General features: G+C 41.2%; 1 protein-coding gene across 3 annotated transcripts in view; it reads right to left on the bottom strand.

Moving 5' to 3' along the window:
* Window positions 1–23812, bottom strand: part of LOC139082605 (uncharacterized) — a 254082-nt gene that overhangs the window by 148785 nt on the left and 81485 nt on the right. For all 3 annotated transcript variants that reach the window (XM_070615165.1, XM_070615164.1, XM_070615166.1), the window contains exon 2: window positions 12811–13064. In XM_070615165.1, coding sequence (XP_070471266.1) covers window positions 12811–13064 — 254 coding nt within the window. The remainder of the gene's footprint in view (window positions 1–12810; window positions 13065–23812) is intronic.

Here is a 23812-nt window from a genome sequence, read left to right as displayed (position 1 = left end):
GGTTTGTCCCTTAGCAACAGTGCCCATGTACTTGGTAAGTTGGCAATCATGCTCTCCATGAAGCCACCCATTGTTGGCAGTTATGTGTTGACTAATTTGCCTTCTCTACCAGACTATGAGCTGCTTGAGAGCAAGAAATATATCTCACTCATCTTTGTATTCTAGTTCCTTAGAAAGCCATAAATGTATTGGTAAATTGAATTAAATTACACTAAATATATTTATGCTCAGGTATATTATGCATGTAGTCACCTGGGGAAGACTGAATCTGAAAACTATTAAACATATAATTTTTATAAGGAAAAATGGCTTTTAGGTTCTGAGCCATTGGCTTTACAACATACTTTTGGGACCTAATATTTTTCTAATTCGGGGGCTGTCCAGAAATTATCAAAGCATATGTTCATTTGATTACAAGCTTCTTCACAGACAGAACTATGTGTTTTTCAACTTTGATCTCCCACAGGATACGACATATAGTAAGTGGCTCATTACTCAATGAGTGTGTAGATCACGCACACACATACACAGCAACCATGCACATTTTTTTGCACTATTAGAGGGTTTCATAAGTACAGATTCACATAGTTTGCTCTGTTTAAATGTACAATAAAAGTATAAACAGGAAAGCACACCATAATTTATATGATACATACCAAAGGCATGGGAATGTTTAGTTATAATGCCTCCAGAATCATAAAGGTGGATGATAATATCAATTATTTAGTAGAAGCATTTCTCTGTGTGATGTTTATTTTAAAAAAATATAAGGAGGAAATGGAATGAAAAGCTTCATATCTTCAAACTTTAAAATGAAATGTGAATGATTTAGACAAAATGCTATAACTGTAAAATCAATTCAGAGAGGAAATGTTCAAGAATAAGTGATTTTCAAGAAGTATGATTTATGATCTGACATCAGAGAAGGAGTCGAACGCATGGAAGAAGTGCCCACCTCTGAGTGCTATTCACCAGCCAATGGGAGGATGTTTGGTGAACCACTTATAACCAGAGAGCCAGCGGAAAAACAGGGGCGGAGTTTCTGAGAAACCAGACAGAACTGGGATTTTCTCAGCTGTGTTTGCAGCTTCGCTTAGGTCCTATACAAAGTCATCTCTAACATGTAATAAACACAGATGCCATTTTTCTTATAGCTCTTTAGTCTCTGGAATACAATCCCCCATCTTGTCACTGACCACCTTCTCCATCCTCAGGAATCCTTTCTACCCCTCCTCATTGGTCCCTGGGATCCCCAGTGATCGCCAGACTCTGCTGAACTCCCCCATTACCTGGTCACTTGCCTCTGTCTCCCCATTCCTGCAGCCTCCCGGGAACCAGCATAACAGCCCCCTTGAACACCTGCCCTCCACTGGAAGACTAAGAGAATCATTTCTTTAAGCTGGAGGAGATCTTGGAGATCATCTGACGGAAGAACCGGGAGAGCCACAGTGACTTCCATGACATCAGAGAGCTATTATAGCTGCAAAGCCAGCATAAGAACCTTACTCTCCCATCCCTTGATGCCACCTCCATGGCTTCTCTGTGTCTAGCCCAGGGGCAGCAGGTACAATTGGCTTCCCAAAGAAGGTTTTCAAAAATTTCACGTATTAGCATTTGAACTCCAGGCCACTCTAAAAGGTAATGTTTAAACCCACCTGGTGCCTTTATTTCCCAGGTGGAAATAATTTGAATGCTTCCTTGTCTTGACTCATCTTTATCCATGCATGTACATGATTTTTACCTCGTGTAATCGGTACACACGCTTCTCAAGCTGCTTGAGTTTCATTTGAATGATCACGTGTAAACATTTTTCCAGTTTTCTGGGGCAGTGCTGCGATAATGAAAACGTTCAATACCTGCATTTTGACGGTAGCCACTAGCCACATGTGGCTCTTGAGCACTTGAACAACTGAGGAACTGAATTTATCTTGTTTAGTTTTAAGTAATTCAAATGCAAATTTAAATAGCCACTTGTGGCTAGTGACTCCAGTACTGGCTAGCATAATTCTAAAGAGTCATCATACACGTTTCTTACAATGGATGCATATTATTGTATCGATATCTTGGTTTATTTTACGGTTTCTCTGTCCTCGAACCTTCAAAAGGCTTTTTGTTTCTGCTATTGCAGCAAATATAGCATTATGTACAGTTACATATACATCGCTATAAAAATTGTTGCTCATGCGGCATTTTTCTTCCTTTGATTTATTTGTTTAGTTTAACCTTCTGCAAATGAAATTACAACCAGGTAGTATTTTGACTGAGATAGTCCTCAAAATCCCCAAAGGGCCCCCAGCTGTCTCCCTTATCCTCCCATTATATGCCCTTGGGAGCAAGAACTCTGTCAAGAATCCAGGCCTTCCGTTCTTAAGCCTCTGGTGGGGGCCCCCTCATCCCTTTCTCCCTGACTCCCCATCACCCTCTACTCCTGCTTTAGGGCTCCTTTCCCCCAAGCCAGCTTTATCCTTTTTTATTGTTGTTAGGAACAAAGACACAGGTCATTTTGATTTAAAGGATTTGCTGCTAATCCAGACAAAATAGAAAGCACAGGGATATTTCAAAAGTTCAGAGTCTGGGACATACCCCCTGGCCCCAGTCCCAATCCTCTGCAGTAGAGGGTCTCCCAATGCAGTGTTTGAAGCCCGAGAGGTCTGGTGACATTAGTTTCCCTGAGCCGCCTCGACCCACTATGGTGCTTGCCCTATACCCCCAGGCCCGAGCCTCCCGTTCCATGGTCATCTTGACAGAGAGCATACTCAAGAAATGCTACAGAGGGAATATAACCGCATCAACTAGAAAAGATGAGCAGACCACTCTCCAGATCACTTTGATGGCAAATGCTACAAATCTTAAGCAATTCCATCCAGATTTTCAGGTTGGACAATGTCAAAAATGAAGCCGGCATAATATAGAACTCTAAATCATGAGGCACTAGGAAGAAAACACCCCTGGTAAAGCCTTACCAGAGGGATGGAGAAAATAAGGAAATTTATCACTAGATCATGTAAGATAATTCAGTTAAAGAGAGACTTTTATAAAACCATGAATAAGCATAGGCATGATAAAGAGATCATTAGACAGACACCAAGAACACAAGGCAGTTGTCCTTAGAAACAAGGACAGCTTGCTGCAGTAGATGGGCCAGTCAGAGCAAAGGTCAGGATTATTTCACGATTTCAGCATTCTCATGCTTGTCCCCTCAGGCAACTATCATGTGGGGAACCAGACTGAGTTAGCCCATGGAAAAGAACAGGGCTTACAGAATGAGAGCCCTGATCAAACCAAACCTGAATTCCATATACCTCTGAAATTTTCAGTTTTATTAAGTCCTTTTTCTCTATGACTGGGGTTTATAGTCCTGTGGCTTTCCTATTGTGAGCTTCCTGGATGTGGAGCTGTTCCAAAGAAATCCAATCTCACAGAGATGAACATTTGGAGAAAATTTCCTCTTGCATAATCTGTGGAAATTGAGCATTAATTTAGGAATAACAATATATAGGAACAGGAAGGGAGGGTACTGGGAAACTCAGTTGTAGTCAGCCACTTGATCAAGTCTTTTGAACTTTGCTGAGTGTCAGCTTCCTTATTTATAAAATAAGAATGTTGGAAAACATAAGTGGTTTTTAAACTTAATTTTGACTACACAAGTAATTTTGAACTTAATTTGATGACATAAACTTTCCCTGCCTTTTTCTCCTGAATTAATTTTACAAGGAATCCCAGTGGAGAGCCCAGAGAAAAGTGGAGGCATTCTGGCTAAACCAGGGTCAGGGATCGAGCCCATCTGCTCAGCTTTCTTTCTTACATCCCCCAAGGCAGCCTGGAAGCACCGCCAGGGAAGTCCAAGGTCCATGGTTAAAGCGACCTGAGACTCTCTGGGCTGGAAGCTCCCTGAGCTCCCTTCTAGCTTGAACATTAGGAATATGAAGTGCTAGATGTAGAGGTCAGTTCTTCAAATTGTTCTCAGTCTTCCAGCCTACTCATCCTTCAGGCCCACTTAACTTTTAAACTATATTAATACATGCTTCAAACAAGAAAGTTAAAGAATATTGAACTCCAAAAGCATTAATTTGCCTTCGATGCCAGAACGTGTCAAGTCAAATACTTGTTTCCAAAAGAATATTTTAAAAATGAAGGATAGCTCCTGATAACCAAAATTCAGTGTTGCGAGGTTCTAATGCATAGTGTCTTAGTCCATTTGGGCTACTATAACGAAATACTATACACCGAGTGGCTTATAAACAACAGAAGTTTATTTCTCGCAGTTCTGGAGGTTGGGAAGTCCAAGATTCAAAGTCTGGAGAAAGCAAGTTTCTCAGTGTGTGGAAGGTTGTCTTCTTGCTATGTCTTCATACGGCAGAAGGGGCTAGGGAGCTTTCTAGAGCCTCCCATGGGCACTGATCCCATGCATGAACGCTCTGCCCTCATGACCCACTCACCTCCCAAAGGCCCACCACCTGATACCATCATCTTGGAGATTAGGTCTCAACAGACAAATCTGGGGGGGACACAAACATTCAGCCCATAGCACAGCAAGGATCACACATCATTTAGGGATCTTTGAGATAACTGGTCCACATCCCATAAAGGCACTCCTCAATGTCGTCAGGGATCCAAGCGTTTTCCAGCTCTGCTCCATGTTCTCAGCAGGGGACCATTTCTCATCCTTGTATGAGTTGCCTATTCATTGCAAGATGGCTGCTCCTCCTCTGGACCCCATCTGCGCATTCCAGGCAGGAAGATGGAAGAAGAATGAAGGGCCAAAAAAACTTCCTCCGTTGGAAAGGCTCTGCCTTTTAGATTGGGGATAGCATCCTCCCCAGGAGCTTCTACCTACATCTCAGCATCCAAAACCAAAAAGTCATGGCCACCTCTCATTGAAAGGTGGTCAGGGAGAAGGATAGTAGAAGGGGATTGGTCGGCCGACCGACAGACACAGCTGATGCACCTGAAGGTAGAAAAGGGGACTTCAGCCCCTAGGAAGCCTCTGCGTCCGTCAGGGGAGCTGGAGGATGGTGAAGGGAAAAGCTGGACAGGCAGGAAACAGTTCCTCTGTGATGAAGGGGAGCTTCCTCTGTGTTTCCAGGTCGATCTCTGGGGGCCAGAAACAGCTGTGGGGGAACGTTATTGCTCACTCCGTGGGGAGGCGCACTCCTTGGTATAACCTCGGCCTTCCTCCAGGCGGTAGAGCAAGTCTGTCTCAGTCAGTCTATCAGCTGGTGCCCTGGTCCCACAGGTTTTATCGGGAGGGCCCCACGTTGGCTGTCTGTGGTCATTAGCATCGCCTGAGACTGGGTGTGAAGCCTGCCGAACTTAAGGGTCCGCTATTAGGAAGGTCACCACTGCCGCACACCTAAGGCACGTCCTAACACGGCCTTTATCAGTAATAAAGATGACAATTTCATCTTTGTCTACCCTACCCCTTTATTTTGTCTCTGAATTGGCTCTGAACTCAGGTAGTGAGAGGTGTTATTTATTGGGTCTCCTCTCTGCATGGCTAACCAGTGCCCAGAATAGAGAGCTTAATAAATACTTCTTTTGAACAAAGAAAAAGTTTGATCTTGGTGATTATGTGCATTTATATTTCCAGTGATGAAGATCAAAGCAGATGCTAGGCACGTAAAACCTTTGGCAAATAAACAAGAACATAGACTTATACTATTGTTAGTATTACTAATGAAACACCCAGCACAATAGCTGGAATTTTTTATCGAATGAATGAAAGTTCACAGCTCACCTTCCAGCTCAGATTTTGTCACAGTATAAAGGAGAGAGTCAGCAGCTAGAAAACTTGTTCTCTTGTGACTTCTAGTTGATGGTTAAGCAGGAAAATATTGCCAAGAGAGTATAGAAGCATGCCCGAGAGAATATTCCTTGGTAGCAGACTCCCCTTCTCATGTTGTGTTAAGGGCAGGACCGGCCACTATGTAGTAGACAAATGATAATGTCAAGCTTTTGCTTTATGTCATATTAGATTTGGGGCTCTAATTTGTCTTGTGAAATGTCTGAATGTAAAATATAAGGAACATTTTAACGTCATTTTTCTGAGTTGATTTTTTAAAACTGATACAAATATTACTGGGTGAAAAAATATAAAAATCTGACATTCATCCAAATTATGGGAAAAGCACCTGAAAATATGACAGCAGCACAGTGTTATTTGAACCACTCCCCACATTTATTCTCCACTCTTCCTGAGTTTTAGCTGGGCACACAGCTGCCCGGAAGGAAGACTACATTTCCTAGCTTTCCTTGAAGCTAGGTGTGACCTTGTGACTAACTTCAAACCAAAGGCATGAAATAGAACTAGAGTGTGAATTCCTACTTCCTAGGATGCAGATGTGATGACTGGTGCTCCAGCAGCTATACTGAGCTATTAGGTGACTTCAGGAATAGAAGACACACATTGGAAGAGCAATGAGATAATTGAAGCGTGAGTCTCTAACAACATGGAATACCATACCAGTTCTGGACTGACTCTCCCCAAATCCCTTAAAAACAAGGGAAATGGATAAACTAAACTGCCATCTTTTTATTTCTTCTGTTACTTGTATCTGATCCTAATGAATATATAGGCAGGTCTTTATAGTCATTTTTCACCTAAACAGGTTCCAGACTCACAGAAATCTAGGTCTGAATGCAGGCAGTACATTAATTAATTAATAGTTATAATACTGGGAGAGTTACCCAATCTCTCCACATCTCAGGTACTTCATTTGTAAAACAGGAAGAATAAAAGTATATCTTTCTTATGCTAGGATTAAATGTAATAATGCAGGTAAAGCACTGGTACAATGTCTGGCACAAGTAAATGCTAAATAAATGTTAGCTACTAGAACTGAGGTGGATGATGGTGGGTAACAGTAACTACTATCATTGGCTAAAGTGAAGGCACTTTCAACCCTATCATTGGACATTTCATGGTGATCTTTCTGATATACCATCATTTTAAAAAGCATTGGGTGATTTTTATATTTGTCCTAAGACATCTTAAATTTAATCTATGGGTCAGTTAAAATCCTGAGACAAAACAGCTACTATTTCTACAACAATAACATAGTTGACTTTGCTTTCGTAATATTTAATGGATTTTAAGAAGAGTTAGAAATAGGCAGAGGTTTAAGTGATATTTGTCTGTCCTGACTGATAGCTAAAGCCTGTGGAACTCTTTGTTGCAAATTCTCTTAGCAATCGCGCTTGAATCACTTGAGGAGGACAGCTGCTTGCTTGGTTACGGGGAAATGGTTGGACTCAAACACAAAAGGTTAGATGGAAATCCACATAATAGACTATTATAATTGATTTTCAGATTGATAAGGGCAGGAAAATTAAGGTGGTTAGCAAAAGGAAGCATTGTACCACTGCAAGAGGAAAATCTGTAACTGCCAAGTAATACACCATTGTGTCAGCTTCAAGATCTCCTGGATTTTCTGTGTAAACGACTGAGAGACAACTCCAAAAATAGCAGCACTTGACAACACTCAGAACCAACTGAAAAAATCATTACTCTGGAACAACGAAGAGAAACAAAGATACCAGTGGAAAGATATGGATTCAGGAACAAAATTTACAGTTACATGTAGAATATTTAAAATATATAAAAAGAAAGCTCAATAATTTACCATTATTCATAGTATTTTTAATAATAATAAACTGACTAAGCAATACTCTGAACGTATCCACAAGGAAGAAATCCCAAATAAAATTGTGTTAACCTTCAAGCTCAACCCCAGTTCCTAGACAAAAGCATCTTAGTCTTCAGGCATTAAATCGAGGATGGGAAATACACACAAGTTCAAATCAACTATAGTGGTTGCCTGGAGCTCTATGTTAAGAAGAGCAAGGTTGCAACGGCTTGTCCTGACTCCATAGGAAAGACTTCTGTGATCGATTAGTGATGTCTTCTATGAGTGCAGGACAGAGATGGTTGGTCTGTGGGCTGACTGCATTTTCTGGGCTCCCAGTCCAAAACTGTGCTTCTGGTCCTACCAGACCAAATGTCCCATGTATCACAGCTAAGAATTTACTTTCTTCCCCTGGGCTTGAGTTCTTGTCTTGGCAACCAGCCTAGTCCCACCAGTCTCTCTAGAATGGAGAGACAGAGAATTCATTGTTTGCCAGTGATACAAACCCAATTTAAACTAACCAAAGCAGAAAATATAGGATGTATTGGCTCACTTAACTATGAAGTCCAGGGATGCAACTGGTGTCCCATACAAGATTCAGAAGCTTCATCATATTGTCAGAGATCTGTTTCTCTCTCTTCCTTTCTTCATCTCTTAGACAGGCTTTCTAGAGAGAAGGCAAGATGGCCACCAGCAAAGCCAGACTCACATCCCCCAACCTCAGCAACCACAGTGGAAGATACAAATCTTATCTGATCGCCCTTGGAAAAAAAAATCCCAGGCAGGACACTGATGGTCCCTGATTCAGTTATGTGGACAGACTGAAACCACTAAAGCCAGGAGAGCTGTGTACTCTGATTGGGTTAGATTTGGCTTCAGTGTCCGCCCAGATAGCTGTTAATAGGAAAAAGGCTCTGTGAGTGGGGATACCTAAGTACAGGTGGTTTCCTAGAAAAAAGTACCTATGGACATTGGGGTTCTGGAAATTACCTTAAGACCATTCATGGTCACAAATCCTGAGAAAGTCTTCACCTCCCAAGGTACACATTTCCCAGGGTTGGGCCATTTTAAAAGCTCCTTAAGTGACTCTGTTAATCGGCCAGGTTTGAGAAGCTTTGCTTAAGGAGTGGAGGGAGTTCTCATTTCACAGAGAAGTTTCATAGGTTTTATTCTTTTTTTGGCAAAAATGCTTGTTTCAGTTTACCAGAGAGAGAAACTTCTACTTTAAGGACCAAGATCTGGGAGAAGACATGAATTCAGAGAAGCGAGCCTGGCACTCACACTTTTGTGGAGGGCACATTTGCCAATCTGGGAGAAAAGGCCAAGAGGGTGAGTTTGCTACCGACAGCCTCCCAGGGATGAAGAGTAAACAAATTAAAGAACGGGGTCAGCCCAGTTCTCTGATAAAATATATCCTCCACTCCTAATTTGAGTCAGGACCCTGAAAGACTACACCCTGGGTGTAAAGGTAACTGGAAGTAAATCAGCCCCCACACAGGCCACAGCCTAGTTTTACATCATCCAGAGGGCTAAAAAATTTCAGTCAATGCATATTTGGATTAAGGTGAGTCCAGATTGCTAATGCATTCATGTGATGTAGAAACAAACATAACTTGTCTCATGATAAAGATAACATCATCTCACGCCTCAAATTACTTCTCCAAGTTTTTAAAAGAAAATGTTTAGGAAACAATCAAGAATAACTAGGCACATGAAAAAGACAAAACACCATAAGCAAGAACCAGCAGAAACAACAGACAACAGAAATAGACCCAGAGATACTCCAGATTCTAATAGATACAGCACAGACTGTGATACAACTATGCTTACTATGTTCAAAGAGACAAAAGACAAGCTTTGAAATTTTGGCAAGGATCTTTAAATTATGAAACTGACACTGCAGATTTGAAAAATGATCAGATAGAAATTATAGGACTGAAAATACAATGGCCAAAATTAAGAACTCAGGTTCTTAACTCAGGACACATTTAACAGCAGATTAGACAAAGCAGCAAAGAATTAGAGAATCAAAAGATATATACAAAGAAAATGTCCAGAATGTGGCATGGAGGAACAAAAGGTTGAAGATAGAAAAGAGAAGATAAGACACAGAGTGTACAGCGGAAAGTCCTAATAAATATTCAGTTGCAGTCACAAAAGGACTACCAATTAAGTCCTGAACAGAATAAATAAAGGCATATCATAGTGAAACTGGAAATCTTTAAAGCAGAAGACGAAAATTCCCAGAGCTGACGATAGTCACCAGTCTTCAAATTAAAAAGGCCCATCAATCACAATTTTTAAAAACAATTGTATATGTTATTATATGTTACCTCATCTTAAGGAGCTACACACCCAATCCATTGTTCTCTATTATAGCAACATGTTCCTTTCCTTCTTCTCACATTAATTACTTTGTTTATAGTCTTGTCTCTCTCGGCCCCAACCCTTAAATGTAATCCCCATGCAGGCAGAGAGCATCTTTACTTTATTTACTTTTATTTCTAGAGAATATACAGTGCCTGGCTTCAGGGCTGGGCCAAGGGCGGAGATGTAAGGAGGCACTCACTCTCAGAGTCATGCATTGAACCCTGAGAATAAAAGCCTAGACGATTACAGAGAGAGAAAAGTCACTTATTTTAAACAACAACAACAACAATAGGGAATTCGGTTGCAATAGCCTTCTTATCGACAAAACTGGATGATGGAAGATAACAGAGCAAATCTTCAGAATTCTCAGACAAAAAATTTTTTAATCTGAAATTATATACCTCATCAGACAGCACTCAAACGGGAGGACAAAATAAAGACTTTCTTAAACATGAATGGATTCAGAAAATTTATCATCCTCAGTCCCTTGAAAGAATTACTTGAGAACATGTTTCGGAAAAGTAAAACTTGTTATAAGGAAGAAAAAAGTGGTGGGGCACAAAAAAACCTTGTGTAGAAAGATGAGTAATTAAGTCTAAATAACTATGATATACAATGTAAAAAAATAATGAAAATCTGGAATTAAAGCCCCAGATGATTTCATTTTGGTAGGAAATGAGAGAAGAGGGAAGTAAAAACTTACAAAGACTTTCATCTTATTATTTAGAAAGGATGCAGCTATGGTTTAACTCTAAACACTGAGCGAACAATATGTGTAAAGAAGTATACTACATTTTTAAGAATAACTATTAGAATAATAGAGATAGTATTTCCAAAGCAAGAATAGAAAAAAGAAGAAAAAATCAAACCCAACCAAAATTATATATGTCTATACATATAAATATAATACTCAAAAGGATTTTTTAAAAGCCTGATATGATTGATACTCACTAAAAATTTTATCTCTGGAGAGGGAGAGCAACTGAAAGAGAGAAGGCAAAGGGGATGAAAGGAGTGTTTAAATTTTAACCCCTCTGTATATTTTTGATATGTTTGATTTCTTAAGTAACTGTGTATTCATGTATTATGCATGCAATTTTTAAGCGCCATAGGATTTTTTTAAACCAATAAAAATCCTAATGGGAATTCTTTAGTTTTCCTTTTTTTTCTTTCTTCTCTCTCTCTCTCTTTTTTTATTTAGTACAATTATTCTGAAGTTTATTTAGAAAAATAATAGGAGAACATGAGAGAATGAGATAGTTAATACTTATTAAGTTAGTAAAGATTAAAGCAATTCTAATAATTAATGATAAGTGAAATGGATACTCTCCCACATTGCTGGGGAGCAGGAAGAAAACCATAAATGGACAGAAATTCTTTGAAAATAAATTTGGCAATATATATCAATAGTCATTTTAAAGATCATGTTCCTTCACTGTAATTCCATGATTTAGAAACTATTCTAAGAAAATAAAATTAATATTGAGACTAAATATTGAAATAAAGTTATTTATCCCAGTCAATATGCTTAATATCGAAAATTTGAAAATGGTCTAAATGTAAATGTTCAGAAATTATAAATTACAGGATACATTAAAGGTATGACATGTAATCATGAGTAATTATTACTGCAAGTAGTTTTTAATAAAACAGAAAATATTTAAGTTCTAATTTAGGTTTTCAATAACCCACAAAATGCAAAACTGTAAATATACCGTTTGGGTATAATGCATTGAAAAAGCTCAGGGGTATTGACTCAAAAGAGCCAACTTAATGCTCATGAATATTTTTCCATTCCAACCAACATTTCTAAAAATGACAGAAAGCCAGTTATTTTGGAGGACTGGGGGGGAGGAGGTGAGGTCAAATCCATAATAAAGGTATAAAAAGCATGCTATCATCACATCACAACTTTCAAGGAATCCTTGAAATAGAGAATGCACAGAGGATTAAATTGACAAAGCAAATTACACCAAAATATCGTTCGGGGGAGACGGGTGCACACGCGGAAGTGGCCCATGGTGTGCTCCAAACACGGAGGGAACAGACACTGTGAGTGGGAGGGAGCTGTGCGGCAGCCACGGGGAGGTTACCATAACCAATCCTGGTCGCCAAGCTGGTGGGTCCCTCCCCTCCACCAACTGCGCCAAGAAGTAGGCTGCAGGGCTGCCTCAGGCTAGAACAGGGAGTGAAGCACTTCGGTGGAAGAGGCAGGAAATGCCTCAGGGAGCTGGCAACACCCTGAAGGAACAGGGAGCCCCTAAACCTGGAGGATGAGCGACCAATGCTCCTCACTCAGCACCGCGGTCTGACTCACCCACAACTGCTGGAGGGAGAAAGAAAGAACATCCATAAACAGGCAAAACCAGATTTTTCTTTTTTGTTTTCACATGGGAACATTTCAAACATATACAAATTAAAGAGCATATTACGAACAACTAGTATGCACTGCCCAGCTTCAACAACTATCAGCATTCTGTCATTCTTGTTTCATTTATGTCACCACCACCAATACCTTTCATTCTTTTCTGGAGTATTTTAAAGCAAATCCCAAACATCCTATCATTTCACTCATAAATACTTAGTGTGACTCTCTAACACACAAAGGATTTAAAAAAATAATCCATGAAAACATTACCCTCCCCCCCCGCCCAAATGACAATAATTTATTATCATCTACTAGCCAGTTGTGGCAGATGGTAGTTTCCAAAAATGGCTGCAGCAACATCTCCCATCTTCTGCAAGGTCCCGCCCCCATCTGGGCGTGAAGTCTAAATGCCCCACTCCTGACTCTGGACTGCCCTTAGTCACTCACTGGAACAACAGGAGGAGAGGAGAGATGCTGCCTGGTTCTGAAGGTGAGCTCAGGAAGGTCTCCCAACTTCCAGCTGGTCCTCTTGCAGGGCTTACTCTCCAGAAGCTCCCTTTCAAGATGGTCCCTCTCAGAATCCAGCCACACTAGGGACCACATGTAGGTGTCCAGTTGACATTCCCAGCTGAGGCTCCAGACGTCATGGGGCAGAGAAGACATCTTCATTGTGCCCTGTCCAAATTCCTGACGCACAGAACCTGCAAACATTAAAACACTGCTGTTGTTTGATGCCGCTGAGTGGTAGGGTGACTCGCTTCAGATCAGCAAAAATCAGAAACATTGGTTCATGTTCGATTTTCCCCCACTGTTTCAAAAATGTGCTCTATGGGTGACCTGTTTAAATTAGATAGAAGCAAAAGTCATACATTTTGACTGACATTTCTATTAAATATCTTTTAATCCATGTGAATTTCTTTTCTTTCCTTTTTCATTTTTATGCCATTCATTTGTGAAGAAACTGAGTCTTTTGTCTTATAGAATAACTTATATTCTGCTTTGGTTGATGTATCAACAGGCCAGTCATTGCTTACCATGTTCCTCTCTGAGCTGTATTTTCTGTAAAGTGATGGTTAGATCCAGGAGGTTGGCAAACTTTCTCTCAGGGTCCTGTTAATCAATATTCTAGGCTTTGTGGGCTGCTCAACACCACCATTGCAGCACAAAAGCAGCCGTAGATGATACGTCAATGAATGAGCGTCTCTGTGTTACAATAAAACTTTATTTTTGGGGCCAGTCCCAGGGCGGGGTGGTTAAGTTCGCACGCTCTGCTTCAGGGGCCCAGGGTTTCACCGGTTTGGATCCTGGGCGCAGACATGGCACTGCTCATCAAGCACGCTGAGGAGGCATCCCACATACCACAACTAGAAGGACCCACAACTAAAAATATACAACTATGTACCAGGGGGCTTTAGGGAGAAAAAGAAAAAATAAAATCTTTAAAAAGAAAACTTTATTTTCAAAACAAGCAGTAGTCAGATTTGGCCCATGGGCCACAGTTTGCTGGCCCTGATCTAGAAGAAACAAAGAATATCAAATACAAAGATGAATACATAATCCAGAATCACCAAATATTTAAGGGAAACCAAAATCATGAAAGGAAAACTAAACTAAACAAATCTAAAAACTAGTATCTGAAGAAACAAAGTAAACAAAACAAACAGAAGAAAACCTTGAAAGAAGTACTGTCCGTGGAATATTCTAGAGAATTAAGAGATGATATTACATTCTCTGAGCAAGAAAAGGCTGTTGTGATGATAAGCATTTGGATATCTTAGAAATGAATAATATCATCAAAATAAAAATCTCAATAGATGTGCTGAATAACAGAAAAGACGAATCAGAGTGCAGTAGTCAGCTAGCAGAGTATGCTGAGAAATTGTTCCACAACACTGTATTAAAGGAAAAAGAAACAGAAAGACTAAAATACAAGTTTGGAGATATAAAAGTTAGACCCAGAAATTCCTCTTTCCATCGAATAGAAATAACAAAGAGACAGCAGAGATGGAGGTAAAGAGATAAGCAAAAAAATAATAGTAGAAAATATTCTCCCTGAGCCAACAAACAAAGGCGATTCTTTAAATACAAATGGCCCACTGGGTAACAACCAGGATAAATGGGATGGGGGGATCTTATACATGGACACATGATGATAAAATTTCAGAACTCCTGGTATACAGGGAGGAAGGGGGAGTGTGAAAGGGATGACAGGGCACATGTATATGATGATGGATGGTAATTAGTTTTTGGGTGGTGAACATGGTACAGTATACACAGAAATTGAAATATAATGATGTACACCTGAAATTTACATAATGTTATAAACCAATGTTAACCGAAAGAAAAAAAAGAACCCCTGATATAAAGATTCTGAAACCCCCACCACATGTATCCAGAGTCTCATTCAGTAACTCTGGGGTGGAACTTGGAAGTCTGACTTCCATTTGTTTATGTGGTTGCAAAAACACTGCTCCAGGTGAATCTAATTTGCAGACAAAATCGGCAAGTGCTGCTCTTCAGAGCAATCATCTGGGACTCAGAACCAAGCCACCCTTTCCTAGTGTGATGCAGCTTGTATAGCCCAGTTTCTCCAGGCTCCTCTTAAGCTAACAGTACCATTCCATCCTTGTGAGGGATTCACTGCCTTGATGCATCATTTGTTAAGCCCCTCCCTTCCACCGCCACAGAACAGGATCCTCCTTCAACCTTGTGCCCACCGATCAGCATTTTATTGACAACTCCTCCAGTGCCCCCTTGCACCTTCAACATTTCCTGGCCCTGAACTATTGCTCTCTGGACCCACTGACACCTGTGCTGAGTGCCCTGGTCTCCAACTGCTCCTATCCCGGCCGTATCCTCAAGATACTGGCTCTGTGGGGATTCATTTATTCACTTAACAAACACACGTTGAGCCCTCAGTGTGTGCAGAGCACTGTGCTAGGCTCTGGAGAAACAAACGTGAAAAGACCAGAAGCTGCCCTCAAGGAGTTCTAGCTGGAGGCAGGTAGGAAGGGAAAGAAGTGGACTACAACGGGTTAAGTGTTATCATAAAGAGTTTCTCCAAAGACAGTCGAGGACCACCTGCACCTAACTTTACTGTAGTTCTTACGAAATTTCAGATTCCCAGACCCGCCCTCTGGATCATAATCTTGTGAGGATGTGGCCCAGGAATCTGTATTTTAAAGAAGCTCATGTAATTTTTATGACCATAAAACTGTGATAACCACTGGCCTTTAACAGCTATGTCTGAGGTCTCTGATTTGATTTGGAAGAAAATTGGGGAGTGTGGGAAAGGGTGGTGGGAGAGAAGCTGGACGGGCTGTTAAGAGGACTCAGATCCTACAATGTCCTGCCATGCTAAGGAGTCTGGGCTTTATAGGATGAACTTTAGGGAGCCAGGGAAAAGTTTTAAGGGAGGGAGGCAGGGGAAGCATAGTGTAATTTTAAAAGGTGACTCCCATGGCAGGGTAGAGGATGAGTAGATGTGGGTTGGGGGCAAAGGGAGGGGCTTGAGACTGGGGGCAGAGAGACTAGCCCAGGTGAAATGTAATGGGGCCTGACCCAGCTCAGCAGCAAGGCAGACAGAGAAGAGGCAGATGGGAAGTCTGATTGGGAGGCAGAATCAACGGTGCTTGGGGAGAAAGAGCAAGGCTGGACTCGCAGCTCCTGTCCCCTGGGCTTGCCCCAGCCCCCTGGGAGGGTTGAGTTCTCAGTCCCAGTCATGGTCTGCCCTCCCTGCCATGTTAGCAAGGCCATGTCCTGTCCTAAGATATGCCAATTATAAGAAGAAAAACATAGATAAAGCATACCTCTTTTGTACTCCTATTTTCATTGCCCTAATTGTTAGAGACCTTATCTAATTAGGCTTGATAAATTAAGTGCCCTTAATATTTTGCTATTACAAAAATCTAAACACTATGTGCTGTTTCCCTGGGGGTTTTTAATTTTACAATCCTTTTAAAGGTTCCTGCCTGAACCGCTCTCTCAGGTTACTAAACCACCTCGAGGCAGCAACTCTGAGAAAACACAAGGGCAGAACTGACCAGCTGGTCCTTTCTGGATGTGCCTGAACTTTCACGCAGTGAGAGGAATGTCACACGCCCACTTTCACAGGCTGCTCCAGATGGCCATGAAAACCACGCATTTACAAGTGAGGTCTGAGTGGTCACACAAGGGTTACCCAATTCGTTTCCACTTTCCTGAGAGTTTTGCGGTAAACCCTTTCAACCTTATATATGTCACCTGGGACTCCAAAAGTAAGTTATTTAGAGCTGTACAGAGTGAAATAATGGTTATCGCTGACTACTCTTGGTGAATACTCACAATACAGCAATGAAGTAGGTCTGATAGAGCTGTATGCTTGATAAAATAAATTCTTTTTATGTAGGAGAGATATATAACTATATTAGCAATTGAGATAAGTTCTATGTGTGATAACAAGAAGATTCAAATAACTGCTTACAATTTACAAAGCACTTTCTCATTTATTACCTCATTTTGGTTAACAAAAATTCCTCAAGGTAAATTGCCTTAATAATTCCATTTTATAGATGAGAAAACTGAGGATCAGAAAGATTAAGTGACTGGCCCAAGGACACACAGCCAATAACACAACATTTCTACGTATCAGCTAGCATGCTCTTGGTTGTAAGTAACAGAAAACCCAAATCAAAATGTACTAAACAGTAAAGTAAATGTATAAACTCATGTAACAGAAAAAATCCAGTGGTACAGTGGGCTTTAGGCACAGTCTGATCAGAAACTCAGCTTTTTAAAATTTTGATTGTCTTGGATTTGCCCTTCTTATTGTATTAGCTTTATTCTCAGGCTCTTTTTCCACTTAGTAGCAAAATGCTGAAACAGTTTCAGGACCCACCACATTATCCAGATGGAGAAACGACTTTTCTTTCGCCCATCATCAAACACAGGTCCTAGGCTTCAGTCTTATCACATATTGGCCTGGGGAATGTGTTGTACTGATTGGCTCAGGCCTGGGGTACATACCCATGCATGAGCCAATGACCATGTCAATCAAGGCCACAGCCCAAAAGCTAGGGGTTGGATCAGTTCCCTCCAAATCCCGTGGCTGCTATGCCATGTGGGAGGGGTGGAGTGGATGTTGCAGAGTCAACCGCAAGATCCACCACAATCCAGGACTTGAGTTCATGATTTAGGACTCTAAATCCTATGGGGTTATTTTTTTTCTATATCATACATATTGCTATCCTTCACTACTAGAGCTGACATCTCCAAGTAAAATTGCTATTCTTGGGTGTGAAGGTGCCTACAAAGGCCCTTAGGTGACCAGAAGTCCTTTCCAGCTGTGCACACCAAGACTGGACATTCCTTTGCATGTGCTGCCATTATCTGTGGAGCCTCCTGCTTCTTTGGTCACTTCTCCAACTCATGTTCCTCTAAATTCTTTTGCCCCATTCATTTTTGTTTCTTGGTGCCAGGGCCCAACCAGGAAGATAGAAACCACTCTGAATATTTAAAACAGAGGAAATTTAATTCAATGAGATGAAAAAAACTTACAAGCCAAATAAGGGATTGTGAGGCAATCCAGAGACGAGCCACAGCAGGAAGTCACAGCCACTCCTAGGCTGGAGGACAAAGGGAGGAGGTGATGCTACCCAAGCCCAGAGCCTGGGATTACCCAGAGGAAGCTGGAACTATGGCAGGCTTCCGGTGAGAGCTGGAGCAAGGAAGAGAGGCAGCAGCTGCCGGCGATACCACCTCAGTACAGAGGGAGAAGGAGAAATATCCTGACTTCTCCCTTCCTCCTGCTCTCCAAACTCCCACCAGAGCCTCCACGGACCAAGCCTAGTTGGAAGCCAGCTGACCAGGAGCCTGAGAATTTCCACCTGGAGGGATCAGGCCCCCTGAACAGAGCCAGGGAAGGAAGGGTGAGGAATGGATGGAAGGTCAAACAGACCCAGAACCAATACAGTTGCATGACAACATCATACGTGCTCATTGTGGAAATTTTAAAGAATACAGATATGCAAAGAGAAAAAGGTAAAAATCATGGTCCTATTAGTTCTCTTTTTTTCCCAGTTTTACTGAGATATAATTGACATATAGCACTGTGTAAGTTTAAGGTGTACAGCATAATGATTTGACTTATATATACTGTGAAATGATTACCACAATAAGTTTAGTTAACATCCGTCATCTCGTATAGATACAAAAAACAAAGAAAAGGGGAAAAAAAGAGTTTTCTCCTTGTGATGAAAACTCCTAGGTTTACTCCATTAACAACTTTCCCATGTACCATACACCAGCGTTTATAACTATAGTCATGATGCTGTACATTACATCCCCAGTGCTTATTTATCTTACATCTGGAAGTTTGTACCTTTTGACCACCTTCCTCCAATTCCCTCACCCTGCACCACCCACCTCTGGTAACCACACATCTGCTCTCTTTTCCATCAGTTTGGGGTTTTTTTTCTTTCCTTTCTTTTTTTTTTAGGTTCCACATATAAGTGAGATCATGCAGTATTCGTCTTTCTCTATCTGACTTATTTTACGTAGCATAATGTCCTCAAGGTCCACCCATGTGGTCACAAATGGCAGGATTTTCTTTTTCCTCATGGCCAAATAATATTTCAGTGTGTGTATGTGTGTACATATATACATATATACGTATGTATATAAAGAAGTTGTGGTATATATATATATATAGATGATGGATATTAGGTTGTTTCCATGTCTTGGCTATTGTAAATAATGCTGCCAAAAATACGGTTCCAAAGTTCTAGAGAAAGAGAGAACATTATATTTTAATATTTATATAATAGGAATATTTTGCATATGCTGTTTGTTCATCATTTTTCTTTCAACTAACTTTACATTTTGCACTTACTCCCAGGATCTTTGTTTGTTTGCTTAAATACAAAGTATAGATGTGGCTTGAGGGATTAGTCTGCTATTGTTTTCTTTTTATTTGGGGGGGCATTTGTTTGGTAAATATGAGTGTGTGCAAGTGGGTATGTGTGGGTATGCAGTGAAGAACAAAGTGAAAGATATTTCTATTGATTGCCTTCCTTCCCCAGTAGAAACAAATGTTTACATTTGTGACATTGTTACCTAACAATGCAGAGAATTATTGAAAAGTCATTCTTTTCATTGCATTTTGAATATGAAGACATTCAAGATGTGCTTTTAATTTGCTGCGTTAACTTCTTTGTATTTGAAAAAACATTAAAAAAACAATAATGCTGCAATGAACATGGGAGTGTGGATATCTCTTTGACACAGTGTTTAAGGGATGTATTAAGAGGTCAGGTGAAATCATTCAGCCCCAGAGAACTGCTGTGTGCTACCTATTTCTCGTTGGTCACTGGGGGATCAATGTTCTGGTCCTTTCCCAGTCAATAGGCCAAGCTCTCTAGCAGTTTGACATTTTTATATATATACCCTGAGAAATTCAGCTTCTCCTCTCTATCAAGTCAAAGGTGAAAAAATAGACTTGACAACTGTTAAGAAAAACTATTTCTTCTAAAAACCAATTTGCTTCTTTTCACAGATAACATGAGCTATATGATTTGTCAGGTTTCCTCTTTTTGCCCAGGCTACCAGGAAACTCAACGTTAGCTCTCATGCTCAAGACCAGCAACTTTTAACCCTTATGGTGATCATGTGCTTCTTCCCCCTTCTACATTTTCCAAATTATATTGTGTCTTATCAGCTGTATAATGTATGTATATGCATGAAGAAGACAGGGAGAAATACAGGTACATAATGGAGAGGCCCTTGAGTTATTTCCCCAGAGGGTTGCCAGGGCTTCACTTGCCCTGTCCAGCTTCATCTACCCCAAGCCAGCTGGCCAGCGCTAGGAAGCCATCTTGCACAGTGGAACAAATTCTGTCTACCGCCCTCCTCCACAGCAGATGGCCGCTCTGCATTAATCCATGTCATACATCATTGCAGAGTGAGACACCACCATCCACCGTACAAATCACTTTGCTCCAACTCAGTAGGTTGGGAATTATGTGTGTGTGCTCAAATAGACTCTGGTTCAGTAATTTTTCAGCTGTGGGGGCCCTATTGAGCATCTTGACAATGGAAAGGGGTGGAGTGAGGGGCCACCAGTGGGATTATGGCTAGATTTTTAATTAGATTGGGCATGTTAATTAGGTTGGACAAAGCTTTTTCAAGGAGGTGAAAGCATTGTCTCCTCAAGCAAGCACTTCTCTGCCTGTTCAGTGTCCCTGATTCACCAATTAGTCCCTCTTGAAATGTTTCTCATTCATTTTGTTTATTTGAGGCTGATAGTCTGGGCATGGAGCCCAGTTTAATATAATTTTTCCTGTTGCCATCATATCCCCAATTCTATTGAGAGGGTTATTATGTTGTCTAAGACACCTTACTGTGGCAATTACCAGGCCAGGTGCACACCCATATCACCCTACCCCTCCACCCCAATCTACTTCAAATTTCAGAAATGAAGCTGATGCTCACTCCCATTCCATTGAGACAACAAGAGTTGGTGACTATAGCATGGCAAAGTAGATATTGGCAATTATCTTGATAATTTGATTGAGATAGGTAAACAGTTCATCTAATTGATGTCCTAGAGTATATCTGTGGGTCTTAAAAACATGGAAAATCCCCCAACTGCTTGTAACTGCTTCTGAGTTCTATAAACACATAGGCTGCTTTTACAACAAATTTGCTTCCCTAATCATGTTTTACACAGTCAAATGCATTCATATTAGTTTGTATTCTCCAAGCATATACCAACCCAAAGGTATGTTGCCTGGAGGGCTGGAGAGAAAAATTGACCACAGATGATCATCAGGGTAGAATTGAAAGTTGGCAATAATAATAAAGATCCAGCCCTGGCAAAAGAAAGGAAACGTTGTAGCATTTGGTTTGGAAAATGGGGTGGGTGTGTGTGTGTGTGTGTGTGTTTAAGTTCCATTCCTGGTTTCAGTGCAGAGTTGGGTCAGACTCTTAGCATGAATTTTGAACATGGGTGTTGAAGGTAAGTGATTGTAATAATAACCCACTGCAGGGCTGTGGAATTAGCCAATAGCCATGCACCACCAGCCAAGAGCTGAGGTGGAGCCCAGCCTGGACTTGTCCGGGAGGTTCAGGCCTTCAGCAGATAGAGTCTTGCTGCGGAATTATATTGCACTAACAATGAGACTTACTGTAAAAACAAATAAAATGCTTTAAATGTTTAAATGCACTTCCAAGTATTCATCCTCCAAATATTTAGACTCTGAGCTGACTGGGCCAAGAGCCCAAGCTTCCTGTGCATGCTGGATGGTTCTGAACAATCTCCCCAAGATCAGCAAATATAGAACAATTTAAAACACCATCCGCTTGGAGCCAAAAAAAAAATTCCCCAGGTATTGCTCTAGGAAGTCAGCTAGGTGTCTGTGTCCAAAGGCCTCCTTTGTAATGCGTACTGGAGTTGATTAATTTGTAATGAGTTTAATAAATTCTTACAAACATCTCCATGAGACCACGGTGTGTGTCCACTGTGAGTAGGCAACACAAACCAGAGTGGGAACGGAGATTTGGGAGGAGAGATGGGTAGGAGGGAAAGGAAGGAAAAGGGAGAGAGAGGCAGAAAGAGCAACAAGCAGTCTATGGAGGAAATTGGGGGTCACAGAAGGCTTTGATGCCCGAACAAAGTCTTCAAGAGGAAGTTTGAGTAAACCAGGAATTTTTTGTTTTGTTTTTTAAGGGAGGAGGAGAGAGAGGGCAAGGGCAGCAGAGGCTGACTCCTTTTGCATTCAGATATCTCTAAACTCAGTGGTCATATTATTCACTCTCCTTTTCCTGGGCATACCCATACCAAAATTTGCTCTTTTTTTTTTTTTTTTTTAAGATTTTATTTTTTCCTTTTTCTCCCCAAAGCCCCCTGGTACATAGTTGTGTATTCTTCGTTGTGGGTTCTTCTAGTTGTGGTATGTGGGACGCTGCCTCAGCGTGGTCTGATGAGCAGTGCCATGTCCGCGCCCAGGATTCGAACCAACGAAACACTGGGCCGCCTGCAGCGGAGCGCGCGAGCTTAACCACTCGGCCACGGGGCCAGCCCCCAAAACGTGCTCTTTTTTAAGCCCCCACAGCAACACAATCCATAGTACTGCCAGTGAATTCATCTAATTCTAGAGTTTAGCCAACTCATCTTTATCTAAAAAGCTCCACCAAATAAAATAAATGCCCATAATATAGATCTGAATTCTAGAAGACTTAACTAGTACTTGGTTCAGTCCTCCCCGTGGACTAGGTAGAACAGTGGAGTCAAATCTTATACTCATTTGACTTTTGTAAGTTCAACTATATACAGGGAGTAGGGGGTGGATATTAGTTTTAAAAAGCAAATGCTCCAGAGTGAGCGTGAGACAGGAGCAATGAATCTGCCCCATCCTGGGTTTGCCTCCGAGCCCACACACCATTCACCAGGCAGTCTTTCACCGTGCAGTCTTTGTTTTCAGATTGGCACCTGAGCTAACAACTGTTGCCAATCTTTTTTTTTTTTCTCCTGCTTTTTCTCCCCAAATCCACCCCAGGACATAGTTGTATATTTTAGTTATGGGTCCTTCTAGTTGTGGCATGTGGGACGCCACCTCAATGTGGCCTGATGAGTGGTACCATGTCTGTGCCCAGGATCCGAACCAGTGAAACCCTGAGCCGCCGAAGCGGAGCACGGGAACTTAACCACTCCGCCACAGGGCCAGCCCCCACTGTGCAGTCTTTTGCTTCAAATACACATTTTTCATATACATGATCCCCAAATCTGAGTTAACTGTTTCACTGGTATTCAAACAAGAAAACAGCTCAGTGCTCCAATGATGGAGGGAAAACTGGCTGAGAAACAGTATGCCAGGCTCCCTTGTGGCACCTCCCTAAGAGAGTTTCAAGGGCAGTTTGGATTACCCGTGATTTTTCTTCTTGCGGCTACTTCAGAACCTTGCCCTCTTGTCAGACACGTCTCTGCTAGATGATTCCCCCTTGGCAAATGGAAAAATTAAAAAGAAGGGAGGTCATTTTGCTGATGTCTCTGCATTTGTACCAGAACTAAAAACTTTACTGTCTTAATCTCCGTGCCCAACTACAAAGCAGAGCACAATTTCTTTCACCTTTTCTTAATTTGGGGGACAAAAATGGTCCACAAACAACGGCTTGAGAGACAGGGCCATTCATTCTTTCTTTCATTCCTCAAATATTTGCAGAGTGTCAACAATGTATCAGGCACAGGATTCTGCAATGAGCTCCTGCGGAAACAAAAAGAGCCAAAAGACCTAGCCTCGACTGGGTTATGCTTAACCTGCTTTGTGACATTGGAGGAACTGCTGATCCTTCTGGGTCTCAACCGCCTACTTGACCAGAAAAAGTGAAAAAGTTGTGGCAAATAAGTTCTGAAGTTCCTCTCAATAAAAAAAAATTCTGTGAAAGCAACTTTCTAAATTTTCTAAAGACTTGAAAG

This window comes from Equus przewalskii, chromosome 3 (genome assembly GCF_037783145.1).
Source record: "Equus przewalskii isolate Varuska chromosome 3, EquPr2, whole genome shotgun sequence".
Taxonomy (NCBI): domain Eukaryota; kingdom Metazoa; phylum Chordata; class Mammalia; order Perissodactyla; family Equidae; genus Equus; species Equus przewalskii.
The sequence above is the reverse complement of the archived record's forward strand: the minus strand, read 5'-3'. Positions and strand labels throughout refer to the sequence as shown.